We start from the raw sequence: 16,732 nt of genomic DNA, 5'->3' as shown, positions 1-16,732 counted from the left end.
TCTGGGGGACCTCAAATACTCAAACTTCCTGCATTAGATTTACTCTGGAAAATGAAGGTAGAATGCCTACCCCTGGAGAGTAACCCCTATAATGCTGGATGGGGGTGCATCCATGACACTGACATGTGCTCCTGACTTGTTGGTATTAGCAGTGGGTACCTTAGTCCCATAAGCCAGAAGCACCATGACGACACCTGTGCTGGGTTCTCTGTGACAGGGACTTAGCTCTACACGGTCTTCAGGGAGCCTTTGCAAGCAGGTGAAATAATCACCCATGGTTTACTGAGATCAGTATTGTTTAGGTAACAAACATAACTTAAAGCTAGAACCTTCCCTCTTCTCATACACTCAAATATGTCCATCCACCATAAAATTACATTGAGCCACCTGAACTTAGCCAAAATACTCAGTAAAAAATAAAGCAGATGTGGATATTTTTCATGTAAGTTTGATGGTACCTGAAGCAACTCTTATTTAGTCATTTCATCTTTGTAAACAAGATAGGATACAATCTACATTATTTGCTTGTCATTTATAAATTGCAGCACTAAGGTGTTGCTCTACAGGGGCTTTGAAACAACTAAGTGGTTATATTCCTGATGAACTGAAAATATTTTATTAATTTTCTTCTAGTAAATCCTTGATGTATTTCTAGTTTCTGTTACTATAAAGGTATTTAAATTGTTACGCTATTAGAGTTCTGAGGTATACATAGCTCATGTTCATAAGCAATGTCAACAGGCCAAGTCCTTCACAGGTGCCCAATTTTGTTCTTCCATTTTGATACAAGTATATTCCCAGAGTGGGGTTTAAATGTCAGGGTTTTGGTAATCTTACCAGTGAAAAATAGCAACTCACTGTAGATTTAATTTGCATTTCTTTTAATATGAAGTCACATGTTCAAAATATACTTCTATTTCCTTAGGCTATTTGCTCATCTCCTGTGAACATTTTCCTTGAATAATAATAGAAAAGGGAATGACAGTTGTTTGTCAGCATTTCTGCAGGCAGATTGGCAATGCACTGTTCCAAATACAATAGGAACACCAATACACGTGTAGAATTGAGCTGTGCACCGGTGGCTCACATCTATAATCCTTGATACTCAGGAGGCTGAGATTTGAGAATCCTGGTTTGAAGTCAGTCTGGGCAGAAAAGTTCCCATGAGACGCTTATCTCTAACAACTCAAAAACTAGAGGCGGCACTGTGGTGAGCACAAAGAGGCTCAGGGACAGCATCCAGGTGCTGACTTCAAGTCCCACAACTGACAAAAAAAAATATGTAGAATTGACCAGGCATGATAATCCTAGTCACTCAGGACTCTGAGATCTAAGGATAGAGGTTCAAAGCCAGTCCGTCCACTAAAGACTATGAGACAATTATCTCCAATTAACTACTCGAAAGCGGAAATTGGGACTGTGGCTCCAGAGGTAGGGTGGTAGCCTTGAGCTGAAGAACCCAGGGACAATGCCCAGGCTCAGGGGTAGGGTGGTGGCCTTGAGCTGCAGAGCTCAGGGACAGCATCCAGGCCCAGTGTTCAAGCCCCAGGACCACCACCAACAAAAATAAATAAATAAAAATAAAAATAAAGTGTAGAATTTTTCACTCAGTGAATCTTGTAAAGCGCTTTGATATAGGACAATTTAAAAAATCTTGTTTAACACTGAGAAGGTTTTATCTGTTTGTTTCTTTACAGTTAGCTTCCTCAGCTTTTGTGAGATGAGCTCTTTTAGTATCCCAGAAAAGAAAACTATGGATAGTCAAGAGCTATGTGAGGATGTTATTAACTGCCAGGACTGTAAGAAAAAAGTCACATGTGCTTTCAAACCTTCTGGTACCTTCTTGTGTCCCGTTCACTAGGGCTAAAATTTAGTACCAGAAGAGAGAGAGAGAGAGAGAGAGAGAGAGAGAGAGAGAGAGAGAGAGAGAGAGAGAGAGAGAGAGAGACAGACAGACAGACAGACAGACAGACACAGAGACAAGAAACAGGTGTGGGGAGATAAAGACTGGCAGACACAGACAGAGGCAAGAGGGGAGTAGAAATAGTGGGGGGGCAGAGGAAGGGGACAAACTGCTGTGTTTTATCTTAGTCTCATACAAATGTGGTTCCTTCCTGGAAAATGTTCACATTCAAACCAGCCCCTACTGGTTAAGGCAGCACAGGAAGACTGGGGGTGTGAGAAGAGAGAAAAATAGCAGTTAAACCACAGGTGACCACAGCCAATGCTGTTCACTTTGGGAAGGCCACAACTAATGGAAAGTAGGCCCCATCTCCAGACAGGGGAAGAGGCATCTTGCTGCTCTCCTGCTGGAGCAGCGGTTCCCTGCCCCCACTGAGTACACGAGTTGCTGTGGAAGTTGGAGTCGGCACCCAGGAAGGTGGAGATGCCATGTCTTTGCTCATCTCTGACTCTGTTTTGAAAGACTTGGCATCTTGAGAAAAGGTCTCTTGAATTATATCTCCTCTCACCATGATATTAAAATCAAAATTGAGTGCTGGGTGCTGGTGGCTCATACTCATAATTCTAGTGACTCAGAAGGCTGAGATCCTGAGGATGATATTTGATGCCAGCTTGGACACAAATGTGTGTAAGACTCTTTATTTTCAATTAACCAGCCAAAAGGGGGATGTGTGGGTGTGGATCAAGTGGCAGAGTACCAGTTTTGAGTGAAAGAGTCAAGTGAGAGCTTGAGTTCAAGTGCAAATTTGAGCACAAACATGAAAACAGACAATAATTCGAGGAAGAACTCTATTTGAATTGCTAGAAAAACCGAAGTCCTCATGGCTTATAAATAATAGACATTTATTTCTCACTTCTGGAGGCTGGGCCCTAGGAGAATCAGCATCTGATGAAGATCCAGTGCCTTCTTTATGGGCTTTTCCCTGCTATGACCATACAATTGGAGGGGCAATTCAGGGCTGGGTTCTCTGGTCTTCATTTTGTTTTGTGTCAGTACTAGGGCTTGAACTCAGAGTCCTGGCTTTCAGTCTGCTTTCTTTTTTAACCCACAGAGAGGTGGCCCTCTATCAATCTAGCCACACCTCCAGTTTGGCATCTTGGGGCTCATTGGAGATGGAACCTCTCAGACTTTCCTGCCCAGGTTGATTTTGAACTTCAAAAGAACTTCTCAGTCCTTGGTCTGCTGAATAGCTAGGAATGCAGACGTCACTGGTGCCCCACCTGGGAATTGTTTTTCTATAAGTGCATTAATCCTGTTCACGAGGACTTGACTTTCTGTCACGTACCCACATCCAGAAACTGCAAAAGCCCTCCTTGCCTTGGGGACTGAGTAGGATTTGAAAATCCAAGTTAGAGACATGCATTCATTCCAGAACACTGTTTAGATCCCATATAAAATTACTACAGAACAAAACAAGGGACAGAATAACACACTTATGAACTTGAAAATACTCTGGAAGGATTTGCTCAAGACCTGGGACACAATGAAACCTAACAGTGCCGCAGTGATAGAGGATAAGCAGCTTGGTCAGAAGTTGGCTCTAGTGAAGGTAGCTTTAGGATGCATGGAGTTTAGGATACTCGGCTTACAAACACTGACTTAATAAAGAACTAAGCACTGATGATTACCTACATGGAGGAGTGCCAGGCAATGAAGAAAATAATAAAAGGTGAAACATTTATATGATCTAATGAGAAACCAGAGAATATTCCATTTGGGGGGGGGGTTGTGTTGTTGGTCATGGGACTTGAACTCTAGGCCTGGGCCCTGAGCTCTTCAGTTCAAGGTTATCACCCTTGAGCCACAGTGCCACTCCCCAATGAAGAAAACAGTAAGGATTAGAAGACATACTTCTGAGAAGATGTTCAAAGATTCCTGGGTATTTCCAACACTTCTTAGAGCTTTGGTATGTTTTCTTCAGGGTTTGCACGTAAATTGATCATTTAAAAGAGCATTCATTCATTCATTCAATTACTTTTGTTCTGGTACTGGAGCTTGAACTCGGGCCTTGAACTCTCACTTGGCTTTTTATTTTCTTCAGGATGGCAATCTACTACTTGAGCCCCACCTCCACTTGTAGTTTGTTATCTGCCCCAGCTGGCTTTGCAGGATGATCGTCCTATCTCATTCTCCTAAGTTGTTAGGATTGCGAGTTGTGATGCATCCTGGTCTTTTCTCCCTGATCTGTGCTGTGCCCTGCCTGAGCCTCCAGCACAGCTGTGAACATCTGCTTCTTCACCAAGTCTGGAGCCTGGCGCCGTGGTCATTACCAGGCAGGCAGTGGATGCCTGCTTCAAGCTGGAGTTTGAGCAGCTTGTCCTGGGGAAACGGGTCATTCGAAGTACCAACCTGGATGAGCAGCTGGTGCAGAAGCTACGGAAGTGTGCTGCAGACCTGAGCAAGGGGACTATATAGATGTGATACCGGCTTGCTGGCCAGTAAGGTGCCCTGAGCCTGCCAATGGCTTGGCCTTCAGTGCTCTCTGGCCTTTGAATGTGGAGTTCTTCTAGAACAGCTTCCCTCCCAGAATTCCCTTGGTCAAATCACCTTAGCCTTCTAGGCTGTACAGAACAGGTGAGAGCCTGCCTTGGAATTGGCTCAGGCATGAACTTATTTCCTTGTGATAGGCTAAGGTATGTACTCAGAGTTTCATGCCTTATCTTGCCATGTAGGGGCACTGCCAAGTGAGCCATGCTCCCGTCCTTTTTCTTGCTGTGTGTATATTTCAGATAGAGTCTGCAGTTTGGCCAGGCCACTTTGCATTGCCATCTCTACCTATCTTGTAACTGGGAGTGTAGCCGTGAAACCCCACAACTTGTTGGTTGAGATGAGATCTTGTAACTCTACCCTGTTGGCTCTGAACCATTTTTCTCCTCATCTCCATCTCCCAAGTAGCTAGGATGACAGGTGTAAGCCACTGCCCCAGGCCTAGTAGGACTTTTCTGTTAGAAGTGAGGAAAGAGGTGGGTGAGACCTAGGGCAAGGTGCTCTTTGTAAGGGCAGAGCTTCTAGAGTTCCTGAGCCAACCATGCTGCTTTCCCTGCTTGCTTCATCCCCCATCCTCTCCTGAGTCAGAGTGGACAGAGCAGACTTGCCTAGGGCATGCACAGGCTGAGGCTCCCTGCTCCCTGCTTGGTCTGATTCTTGTGAATGAAGCTAGAGATCTGGCACTTGGGGTTGACATGGTCTTTGTGTTTGGCAGCTGCAGTGGTGTGTGTCACCCTCCTGGACCGCCTGCAGGGGGACCAGATCAGCAGCCCTCAGGAGGGGCTTGCTGAGTACCAGCAGAGGCCACAGCAGCTGGTGAGCTACTTCATCAAGAAGAGTCTGGGAAAAGCCTGAGGCTCAGAGACAAGCTGTCCCCAGATCTGTCCATCCAAACGGATGTGCAAAGTCTCCTTTTGTGTGGTTTGGAGTGTGGGCTGGTGGCCCATGCTTTAGGAGGCTGAGATCACATTCTACCCTCAGAGCAGACATCCAAGACCCTACTCAACTTGGTTTTTCATGGAGACAAGGTCTCACTACAGTTTTTTTTCCAGGCTCCCTCAAAGTGTGATCCTTCAGGTCTCCAAATCCCTCATTCTCTGGTTCCAAATTACTGTCTCCGTACATGGGATTACCTGACTGTTCAATTTCTATTTCATATCCTACTTTGATTAATTTGGGAGAACATATACCACAAAGAAAATGACTTCCATGTCAGATGGATGGACTTATGTGTTCATTTATTCCCACTGATGGCTTACTATGGAGCAAGATTCCATGAGATACTAGACATGAATGGAGAGGATTTCCTTTCCCTTCTTCCCTTCAGAGCAGTTCCATTCAGTTCATGACCTCCCAGTGAAACAGGAGACGGAGACCCAAATGTTATGGAAGGCAATCGACTAAGTTCTTGTGTCCCAGACACAAGACCTCTCAGCTCTCATGTGTGGGGTCCTATTGAAAGATGGGTGGACATCTGACAAATGCTGGAAGGTCACTTTGTGAAGGGGAAGATGTATGAGCAGCAAACATGGGACAGTGACAGCCAGAGTGCAGAGAGGGCCACCCCAGTACCAAGAGTGAGAGCATGGTCGTCTAAGATACATCCTCTGTGGGCAGGCTGAATATACTCTCCCAGACTATGCAAGAATCAAATGCAACCGCTATTCAAATTTAGCTTGTGTCTGGTGCCTGTGTCACGCCTGTCACCCTAGCAGTTCAGTAGGCTGAGTTGTGAGGATCTTGGTTTCCAGCCAGCCTGGCAGGTGAGACATTTCCAATTAGCCACCCAAAAACCCCTGAACTTTGAGCTGTGTGTCAAGAGGAACAGTGCTAGCCTTGAGCAAAAGGAACAGTGCCTTGGGGCCGGGGGTTGGGCTAGTGGTAGAGTGCTTGCCTAGCATGCACAAAGACCCGGGTTCAATTCCTCGGTACCACATACATAGAAAAAAGCTGGAAGTGGTGCTGAGGCTCAAGTGGTAGAGCTCTAGCCTTGAGAAAGTCCAAGGACAGTGTTCAGGCCCTGAGCCCAAGCCCAGTTCTGGAAAAAGAAAAAAGGAACACTGCCTAGGCTCTGAGTTCAAGTCCAAGACCAACACACACATACACACACAGAACTCAAACCAAAAGTTTGACTAGATCCTTGATTTCTCATTACTTTATTATAGTTCATGTACAGGCCTCTACAATGATTCACTCATACTGATAATGGGGGAACAAGGATACAACGTGGAGGTAAGGCAACTTGTCTGGGCTTTAGTACACTATGTGCAGACGGCAGAGCCACAGTGTGAATGGGAAGGAAGGGCTGTGCAGGAAGTTCCCTCAGCCTTTGCAACACTTCCCTCCTTGGCCTGACAAATGAATGGGTCATCAGCTAAAGCACTTCAGCTCCTGGAAAGGTGTGTGAGCTGGCAGGGACACACAAGATGAAGACACCAATGGCCACCTCACCAGAGTATAGGGAAGACCTCAAGAAAGGTGTGAAAGGTTGGTAGGGACTGTAGCCCACAGTAGCATCTCCTAGATGAAGACAGCAGCATTTGCATCCTGGCCTGGTTGCCGTGTCCTTATTCAGAAGGCTCTGCTACATTTCCCCCTTTATTTGTACCTCTAGGATCTTTAGCTTCTACTGATAGAACTATTAAGGGAATGCATCTCCTTATCCCCTACAGCACACAAATCAAAACAAAAACCAGTAGCTTTATTTGCTATATGAATATTTTCAGATAGGATATTTTCCAAGAGGAAAAAAAGTCTTAAGCCAAATCAGTGCCTATCCTGAGTAAATGAATATGTGGAGTTGAGGAACTCTTTTATTCTACACCTGGGCTCTAATTAGAAATAAAGTTTGTCCTGAATGTGGTAACGTAAGAATGTTCATTGGCAGCTAAGGGTCCAGATGGCACTCTTTTAATATAAATATAATTACAGTGGTGAATATAGTATAGTACTGTCAGGACAAAGGAAGATTATGTTCAGAATCAAAGATTGGCAAGGCTTTGTCTTCCTTGTGATTTGATTTCTCTTCCCTTTAAATACAAGGTCATTTTTATTTAACTCCTGAGGAAAATTTGCATCCGTAGACAAAATACATTGTCTTCAGTGAGGATCTAGAAAGGATCTAGAATGAAAGAGGCTGGATGTGTTCTGTGACCAGGTAGTAGGAGGGGTAATGTTGTAAGGTTAATCCAGTAGGCAAGATGCAGAGAAGCCACTTTCTCTTTGTCCTATTTTTTGTCAGTCCTTGGGCTTGAACTCAGGGCCTAAGCCCTGTTCCTGAGCAGCATGTGCTCAAGGGTAGCACTTCCAGCCTTTTCTGTTAATGTGGTGCATTATGTGGGGCATCATGCATGCTAGGTAAGCACTCTATCATGCTAAGCCATATTCCCAGCTTACAAATCACACTTTTGGCTTGGGCTTTCTTAAGGCTAGAGCTCTACCACTTGAGCCACAGAGCCACTTCTGGCTTTTTTCTTTGTATGTGGTACGAAGGCATTAAACCCAGTCTTTGGGCATGATCTGCAAGCACTCTACCACTAGGCCAAACCCCCAGCCCTACACACGACATTTGGAGAGATCAAATTGAGAGTCTTTAATGAAAAAGCTGGCATCTGCAGGCAGATTCCTGTCAAAATGAACAGCAGCTTTGCTAGCTGGTATACTTAACACTGTATGAAAACCGTGCCATAAAAGAGGAAAGAGCAGAAAACCAATAGCAACCACGCACATCAACCCAGTAGAGAGTTGAAGTGGGACACCTTGTTGATTTGAGGAGAGCCAGGAGGTGGGGTACAGTACATGAGACCTGGCTTAATGGCTGCTGAGCTGTCTGATCAAGAAATAGGTTCAGGTCAGAGGACAAGGTCACAGGACCCTGGAGAGTCCCAAGTTCAAGACACAAGACTGACAGGTCCGGTAACCTACCATCCAGGTCCCTACCCCTGACTCTCAGACATCAGGGAGGCCCATCACTTGGGGGGTGGGGTGGGACTTCCCCTTCTTCCACTATGCAGTCAGGATGTGGCTCGAGGCTAGAGCTCGGCCACCTGAGCCACAGCACCACTTCTGGCTTTTTCAAATGTATGTGGTACTGAGGACTGGAACCCATGCCAGACAGGCACTGTACCACTAAGCCAAACTCCCAGCCCTGCAAAGAGAATGTTTAATAACCTAAAGAACCTACTGAGTGGCACGGGCATGTGACTTTATGCTCTCTCTGTGCTCTGTCGGCTCATCTGCATGGTGCCTTGTATTTTCCTACATCAGTGTGCTTAGGGTTTGAGGAATATACCTGATTTGGAAGAAGTGTGATTTTGGATTGGGTGAATTTACCTCTTCTTGCATTTGAGCAGTGTGTCCCTCGCTGCTGCACTGCCCTGGCTCTGCTGTGGTCTCCCTTTTCCTGCAGATGCACATTGTGATATCCAGCTTCTCCCTGCACCTGAGGGTGGCTTCCTTGCCTGCACAGAAGGAACTCAGGGGCTGCAGCAAAGATATTTCAACACTCAGATTTCATAGATCCTGGAATGGCCCATGATAACACCTGAAAGTCTGGCCCAAGGTGATGAGAGACACAGGCTCAAGGCCTCAACCTTGGATTCAGACTCTGTGCAAGGTCAGCATGCCTGACATGGGCCGGGGAAAAATGATCTTCCCCATTCTACAATAAATGACCTCTCAAAGGCAGAAAAGACTTCATCATAAAATAGAATATGTGCAAGGGTCTACCATGAACTCAGGCAAAGACAAATAACCACAGCAAACTTGCTCTCCTAGAGAAATGGCTTTTATAGACTCACAGTGTTTCCACTTAAAAGTTTTAATTAGAATAAACCACAACCCACCCCCTCAATCCCGAAAAGGGAAAATTTGCAATTTTCCAAGAATGCATCAGATAATGCTACTAGCTTGGTTGAAGTCCACAGCAAAGTTTGAGCTGGCAACTTGGATGTAGAGAGTGCAAACTAATGTTATCCTTCATGCCCAGCTCTCCTAGAGAGCTGAGGGATCATGAACCACCAGATCTCCTCATATTGGGAGTCAATCTTAGGGCTGGTTATGTCGGATACAGAATGGTATCCACGATAAAGTATGCAAGCCTAAATGTCCAGAGATTTCGTGGCTGACATTTCTGATGCTGACTTCTTCACTGGTCTTCACTGGGAGCTGCCATGGCTGTTGAACTCTTTGGATGAAGCCTGGTGACTGAATGGAGGGCCTACCTAAATCCCAGGGCCTCCCCGGGCAGCCATGTTGGCCCCAGACCCTAGTGTGCCCTGAGCCTGAGGCAGCTTTCATGATTCTTCTCAGTTCCAGGTAGCCCATTAGCCCATTCTCTGGGAACCACCATGGGAACCAAGGAAGAAAGGGATGTGGGCAGAGCTGAGGCCACACAGCTCAGTCCCAAGGTGGCTGTGTGGAAGAGGGCGGGATGCAGCCCCAGCTTCTGGGGCTCACTCTCCCACCACTCACAGCCGGGGAGTCCCTTGCCCTGTGGGTCCCTCTGCTTACTCTTTTGAGGGCTTCCTCTGGACCAAGCTCTTCTTACTCTTCCTGCGCAGGAAACTGGCTTGCTGGGAGGCTCCAGCTCCTGGCACAGCTTGCAGCTAAGAAAGGAAGGAGTTGTGAGCAAAGCAGGGCCAACACTGGGGCTCCATCCCAGGTCCCCTGGGAACTTGGGGTTCCATAGGCCCCATGTGTGCTGCCCCCTCTGTGTGCCCCAGCTCACCTTTCAGATGGGCTCAGGCGTTTCAGATTCGTGAACCATGACAAAATGTTCCCCTCAGGAACTACGTGGAGCTCCTGACACGCGCCCTGCGGTTCCCTAAGCAGTGCCATTACCTTGAAGTCCTGGGGGAAGGAGAACAGGATGCTCACTGGCGTGCACAGTGGAGGGGGCACCATGCTAAATATGTGGTTCCTTACCTGGGTCGCTCTTCTCTCTCTAACTCAGTCTCTTGCTCATTCCCTGCTGTGATCCAGGGCCCAACCCATAGCTCCCCCCACAGGCCCCCTTCTCTTGTCCTCTGTCCAAATATTGCCACCTTCAGAGAAAAAGAAGGACCAAGGGCCTGCACAGCTGGCCTCCCTGTGCTGGGAGGCTTCATCTCCTCACCTCTCTTCTTCTTTGCATGTGTATCCACTTGCCCTGCAAACCAGAGAGCCACCATGCTTAGCAAATGGTGCTTGCAGCTCAAGGCTGCCTTGCCACTTTGCACCTACCGAGGTAGGTCAGCAGAGGGCAGCATGGGTCCATACTTGGACTAGGGTTGCTCTCAGTCTAGGGCAGGGACAGGGGGCCTGAGGACAGGGATCTGACTGTTCTTCTCAACTCTCAATGCACCCTGCAGAGACTCAGGCTCCTAGGGACAAGCACGGGCTCTTCCCACATGCTAGGTCACCTTGAGGACCTGCTGTCACACTCCCACCCTGCCCCACTACCCACGGAGAAATGGGCCCAAGTCATGAGCAGCACTGAAGGCTGGCAGTTTGCCAGGGGCAAACTGCTTGGATGCCTGAAGCTGGGGAGAACTCGGCCTCTTGCTGGAGCTCCAGGGGCATCCAGAGGCTCTTCTTCTCCTATCTGATTCCCCATGCCTGGTCCCCTGGCTCACTCACATTCTTGGAGTCCTTGTCCTTATGGTGGTGTAGTGAGGCCAAGTGGTTGAGGATGGTGCCGAGGTAAGGGACTGTGCCCTCGGAGTAGTCCTATGGTATTGGGTGGTGAAAAATAAGAGTTCACTTAGGCTCCTGCTTAGTCCCACCGGACTTACCCCAGTGCCATGGTGCCAGCCAGGAGAACTTCTTAGGGCATAACAGGCTCCTTCCCCAAGGATCCACCCTCCACTCCTACCCAAGCCCTCAGCCCTGCAAGTGGGGATCAGTCTGGGTCTGGTGCAATCCTAGGCTGGCACACTTGACAGATGGGCAAGATTTATTTCTCAGCTCCATGAGAGACATCTGTTGGATGCAGCTCCTTCCTGCAATATGCAGGAATGGGCAGAGGTCAGGAATGAAGGGGGTTCATCACTGTGTGTGGCTGTGGGAGCCCTGTCCTCTCCTGCTGGGGAGTCTCTTGCCTCAGGCATGCACACTCACCAGTTCCTTCTGCGTTCCTAGGCCTCTCTTGAGTTTGCTCCAGAAGGCCATCCGTGTGGACTGTGGGCCCTGGTAGGATATAGCATGCAGTTAGAAGACTGTCAGCTCACTCAACCCTCCACCTTCCCTGCTTTCCTGGGGTCGTGGGATGTCAGGTTCCCAGTGACCATCATCACTCTTCCTGGGCATATCAGAGCACATGGGAAGGCCTGTCTGCAAGGTTGAGTGTGGACATTTGCAGCAGCCCAAGGGGATGCTGCTATTTGGTCTGGTGCTGAGATTCTGGGTGTGAGGCTGGCTGGGTGGAGAGGAGGCAGCCCCATCACAGACCTGCCACAAGGACGAAGCTGGAGATTCCCCATCCTGACAGTTCCTCCCCTCCTCACACACCCAGGATGCCTCCTGGCCTGCACTCACTCCACTGCACTGCCAAGCAAGGGGGAGTCACTGGTTCTCCACCTAATCTGCCCTTTACCCCAGCACAGAACCCATGCTTCCAGCCTTCCCATGACTCATCCTAAATTCCCACATGATGCCTACTAGAACTTTTGGAAACCCCATCAGGGAGGATTTCCTCGCCCTCCCTCCTCTGGAGTAAACTTCTTCCTGCGCTCATACCACCTTGTAGTGTTTCTCCATCGAATAGATCTTCCTCAGCTCCTGCCATACCTCAAGGCTCCCCCTGGAGGAGGGGCAGAGACAAGGTGAGAGATGGTAGAGGGAGGGAGAGGAAGAGAGGCAGTGGATTTTCAAGTTGAGGCAGATTTCATCCTAATGGAGAAGAGCTTTGCATGTGGCTCCACCATGACACTTAGGTCACCTGGAGTTGAGCAGAGCATTGTGAGGCTAGGGGCCAAAGACCAGAGTGGTTTCCTTTGGAAGAGCTTCTAAAGACTGGATGGCCTCAGTGTGTCAAGAGTCCCCTGTGGCCTTGGGCCTTGTGTGCCTGGAGAGGAAGCTGATCCTAGCAGGCAAGTCCTATCAAGTTCCCACATATCTGAGTTGTGCAGCTGCAGTGTCCCGGGGCTCCTGGAGGAGGGGTGTTAGGCTGACCAAACTTCACTTGCCCAGGAACAAGGCACACCCACCTGGAAACAGCTCTCCATGTTTGCTTCAGGCCTTGCAGGGCACTGCTCTGCAGGGCAGATAAGATGGCACACACGGAGATGGCGTTTTTGAGGTGGTGGCTCTCCTAGAGATGAGGAATGTGTGAGGTGAGCCCTGGAGCAGCCCCCGGGGTCCTGCTTTGACCCTAGGGCTCCACCTTGGTTACTGGGATGAATGCTAGGGAGCCTGGGGAGATGACTCCATCCTAGAGGAAGCAGAGCAGGAGGCCACATGGCAGGAAGCTGGGCAGAGCCTGAGGAGGGGTTTGGGGACTCAGGCAGCAGCTGTGAGTGAGCAGGCAGCCTGCTGGTCGGGATGGGAGAGGGAAGAAGGGTCCCAGGCCCCTCCTGCAGCATACCAATGCCACCTCAATCCAGTGCTCCAAGACTTCTGCCCTGTCTGCTGCCTCAGCGCTGTGGTCCAAGAAGGATTTTGTAATGACACATGTTTCAATTTGTTCACAAAGCTGTAAAATGGCCAGCACTGTAGGTGCCAGGAGCTCCTGACACTTCTTATCCAGATAGGAATACACGTAGTTCAAACAATGGTAAGGTTTGAGCTCTTTGAAGAGCCTCTGGAAAGGGAAAAGAAATGGTCAGTGGGACTCTGCCTGAGGCCTCCAGAGGCTCTGCCTGGCATGTGAGGCAGGTCTAGACACTGGGTCTCAGGAAGCAGAGGTGCATGTCTAGGTGTGTCTCCATGCTCCTTCCTGGACCTCTGAGAGCCCCTGGCATATATCTCTCTATAAAAACAGCTTGAGTGCATAGGGAGAAGCGCAGGGATTTACCAATTTCATTGAGCCCTGAATGACAAAAATGTTTCTAAGTTACATAGTAATGTAAAGAAATGGAAACCCTGTCAACTAAAATCAAATAGTAAGAGGTTGATATTTGTGAGGAACTTGAAAGTATGGGTAAATATGTGGATGCTAAGGAATTATGGGAATATATCCATGGCTTATTCCTATAGAATATCTTGTGAGAGTTTTTTTTGTCACAATAGAAGATTTAAGGAAAAAGGGGAGAAATACAAAGTGTGCTTACAAAATCCTCATTGTATATTGTCAAAAAGTGGGATGGGACAAGGAGGCACACAAATAAGGCGCACACGAGAGCCTTCTAATCAGAATAGGGACAAGAGAAATGGCGGGCACCTCTGTTCATGAGGGACAGGGAAGGCCAGAGGAGGGAGAATCGTCCAGGAGATTAGGTAAAAATGAAGTGAGAAGCTGAGGAGCAGGATGAATGAAACATCAGAAATAAACAGATTTGAGATGGAATTATATGACTGCCATGATCACCATTGTTCCAGAAATTAAAGTGCCCTATCAGTCATGCTGTTAACCATAAAAGCCTCCAAGTCCATCTAGAACAACACAGAGGTTAGAGTGATTCAAATTTTCCGAGTGGTGAACTCAGGGAGATAGTAGGAATGTCAGCATCTGGTAAGTTCCTGTTGGGGAGAGGTCCCTGAGCAGCCCACTTGGGACTGCTGACACACTGAGACCAGATTGTGCTGTCATGAGGTGTGGGACCCTATGGAAACAGTGGCTGAGGATGGGCACCCAGCTGCTGGCTCTGGGTGGAAAGACCTGCTCAACACAATCGCTCAGGTCTTCTTTAAACACATAGCCCAGAATGATAAGGGTTCAATGGATGAGTGCATAGGTTGTGGGGAGGCCAAGAAGTTTTTATGGAAATAGAGACTTAAGTAAAGGGAGACAAGGAACCTAGGAGAGAGCTAAAGGAGGGAGCAGGGCACAGACCCAGCCCTGATGCACAGAGCACCAGTGCACACACAAGAAGCAGGTGGTCATTGTAGTTCATTGGCAGCATTCCCACACTACAGCAAATAGCTGAGAGAACCCAGGCCTATGGAAGAAAGGCTTGCAGGGCCTCATTGTTGTGGGACTTCTCCCCCAGGGTCAGTTGGTCCTTGTTGCCTGAGCCACCCTCAGCTCTGGAAGGTCCTTTCAGGATTAGCTGTCATGGAAAAGTCTGAATCCACTTGAGGCTGAATGGACACAGATAAGAACCCAGAGGGGCCTCATTCTTCCTCCACTGCTCAGAAACCTTGTACACCGGTAGATGACCGACGTTTGGTCGTTTTGGCTGGTGAATCTGAAAGTTGTGCAGGGGGAGGGAATCCCTGTCCTTAGCTAGAGAATTGATTGGGCCTGGGCCCTGGAGGACCCGCCCCGGAAGTCCACTCTGCTCCTCCGGGATCTCCCCGCCCCTTCCCCTGAGGAGCCAGAAATAACGACTCAGCAGGCCCAGTGTCTCCATGGCTGACAGCGGGGGTCCCCACCGCCCTGGACTCCCCTTCCTCCCTCTGGAGCCGTCCACGCGGTCCTCCTGTGCTAGGATGTGGAATAGACTGGAGAGGAGGTGATCCCTGTCCCGTCCTCCCCACCCCTCCTGCCTGGCCTCTCCATCCTCCTCCGCCGACCAGGTCACCTCACCTCCTCAACTGGGTTTCACCTCTGAACCGTCCCACGACCTCTTCGTGGACCAGGCCCGGGCCCCGAACCTCCACTTGGCCTGTGGATGTGAGGAACATGAACTGAAACCACACCCCTTGATATCTATGGCCATGGTTGACTAGGATGCAATGAATGCTCAGAATCATGTTGGCCGCCTACATCTAAGACATTGTGCTCATTTACCAAGTGTGTTTATTTTTCTTTAAGAGATGAATACTTCCTTGAAACAAAATTTCTAAGCACAGTTTCATTTTCTTCGCGTGTGTTTATTTTATTTACATTTCTCTTTCACAGCATAATGAAATTCTACTCTTGTACACATTTGGAGAGGAAGGTTGGGGATGAAATTAAGAAAATACTGGTAAGTGTCTACAACAACTACTAGAGATTACTTAACTGCAGTGTTCATTATTGCATGACTTGTTACAACCAAAGCTGCTCACATCTTCTGGACTAGTGGGACAGAGTGGCTCATGACTGAAATCCCAGCTAGTCAGGAGGCTGAGATCTGAGAATCGTGGATCAAACCTAGGCCAGGCACTTAAGCCCATGAGAATCTTATCTCTCCTTAATCACTAGAATAAACAATGGGCAGTGTGCCTGTGGCTCAGTGATAGGGCAGTAGTCTTGAGCTGAAGAGCTCAGGGACATTGCTCAGGCCCAGGGATAGGGTGGTAACCTTGAGCTGAAGAGCTCAGGGACAGCACCCAGGTCCAGAATTGTAGCCACACGACCAACAAAAAAGAAAAAGGAAAGAAAAGAAAGAAAACCAAAACTTCTCCCCTTTTCCATGTCTCATCTCTAGCAGATACCTTTCTTTGCTACCCTCATCTCATAGCTCGCTCTCTAGCTCAAGATTTTTCAGCTGTCACCACAAAGCTTGAACTAATGACACTTCCAACTACTGTGGGCAATTGACTTTTCAGTCCATCCATCATCCACTAAACGTAAACGTAACCAAATGTCCACTTGCCAAGCATATAGTTATTTGTTGACCATCTTTTATTTCAAGTCAAACCTCACAGGAAAGGAAAAGCTTTCTGCAATCTGCTCACAGCATGGGAAGTTTTCTTGAAAGCATCACATTTTATCTTCAGCTTTGTTTACTCATTCATCACATCTTCATCACATCGTGCACAGATGGAAATAGATAATTCATTTGTATAGTCACTACATAAGATGTTGGATTAAATGTCCTGTTATTTCACATACTGTACTATTCCAGCAATTCAGCTTTAATTCCAAGGGCTGTTCTCCACCTAATTTGTGATTGTTTAAGCAGTTACTCTTTGTCACACATATGAAGCTTTAAGATTTGTCCATCTGAAATACTTTGTTTTCATGCCAACAGCCTGGAAGACTATCTGGAACAACAGCTTGTATCTTATTTATGTGAGGATGAAATTTTTGGCCCCTGAGTCACTAAATTTACTGAAGTGAGTCACAGGCACCTAAAAGGAGGTTTCCATTTTAATACTGAAACAGAATTCCCTGTTCGATTATGAGATGTTCCAGGAGAGTGCATTATCCTCAGTGGCTATCTTGGAGGATTCCAGGGGCAGAGGCTCTGCTGTCCTTCCTTATCATGTTTGTGT

At 47.8% G+C, this 16,732-nt stretch overlaps 1 protein-coding gene and 1 long non-coding RNA gene across 3 annotated transcripts; one reads left to right on the top strand and one right to left on the bottom strand.

The window, feature by feature from the left end:
* Positions 1-9,847: 9,847 nt before the first annotated feature.
* Positions 9,848-13,451, bottom strand: LOC150062763 (ral guanine nucleotide dissociation stimulator-like). The gene is made up of 9 exons (XM_090333091.1): positions 13,443-13,451; positions 13,014-13,229; positions 12,637-12,740; positions 12,167-12,230; positions 11,549-11,617; positions 11,069-11,158; positions 10,179-10,300; positions 9,999-10,056; positions 9,848-9,862 (listed from the first exon to the last, which is right to left on the bottom strand). Exons 1-9 carry the CDS (start codon positions 13,449-13,451, stop codon positions 9,848-9,850), a joined length of 747 nt encoding a protein of 248 aa, XP_090189217.1.
* A 1,330-nt stretch (positions 13,452-14,781) lies between these two features.
* LOC150062762 (uncharacterized) lies at positions 14,782-16,516 on the top strand. Of its 2 annotated transcripts, none has more exons than XR_016535486.1 (3): positions 14,782-15,042; positions 15,432-15,498; positions 16,489-16,516. It is a non-coding gene; the product is annotated as an uncharacterized LOC150062762 (long non-coding RNA). The 2 variants fall into 2 exon arrangements; XR_016535485.1 differs by lacking the exon at positions 16,489-16,516 and adding an exon at positions 16,150-16,281.
* Positions 16,517-16,732: the final 216 nt, after the last annotated feature.

Source organism: Megascapheus bottae, chromosome 5 (assembly GCF_031878675.1).
Source record: "Megascapheus bottae isolate mThoBot1 chromosome 5, mThoBot2.hap1, whole genome shotgun sequence".
NCBI classification, from domain to species: Eukaryota; Metazoa; Chordata; class Mammalia; order Rodentia; family Geomyidae; genus Megascapheus; species Megascapheus bottae.
This window is presented reverse-complemented; position numbering and strand designations above follow the sequence as displayed.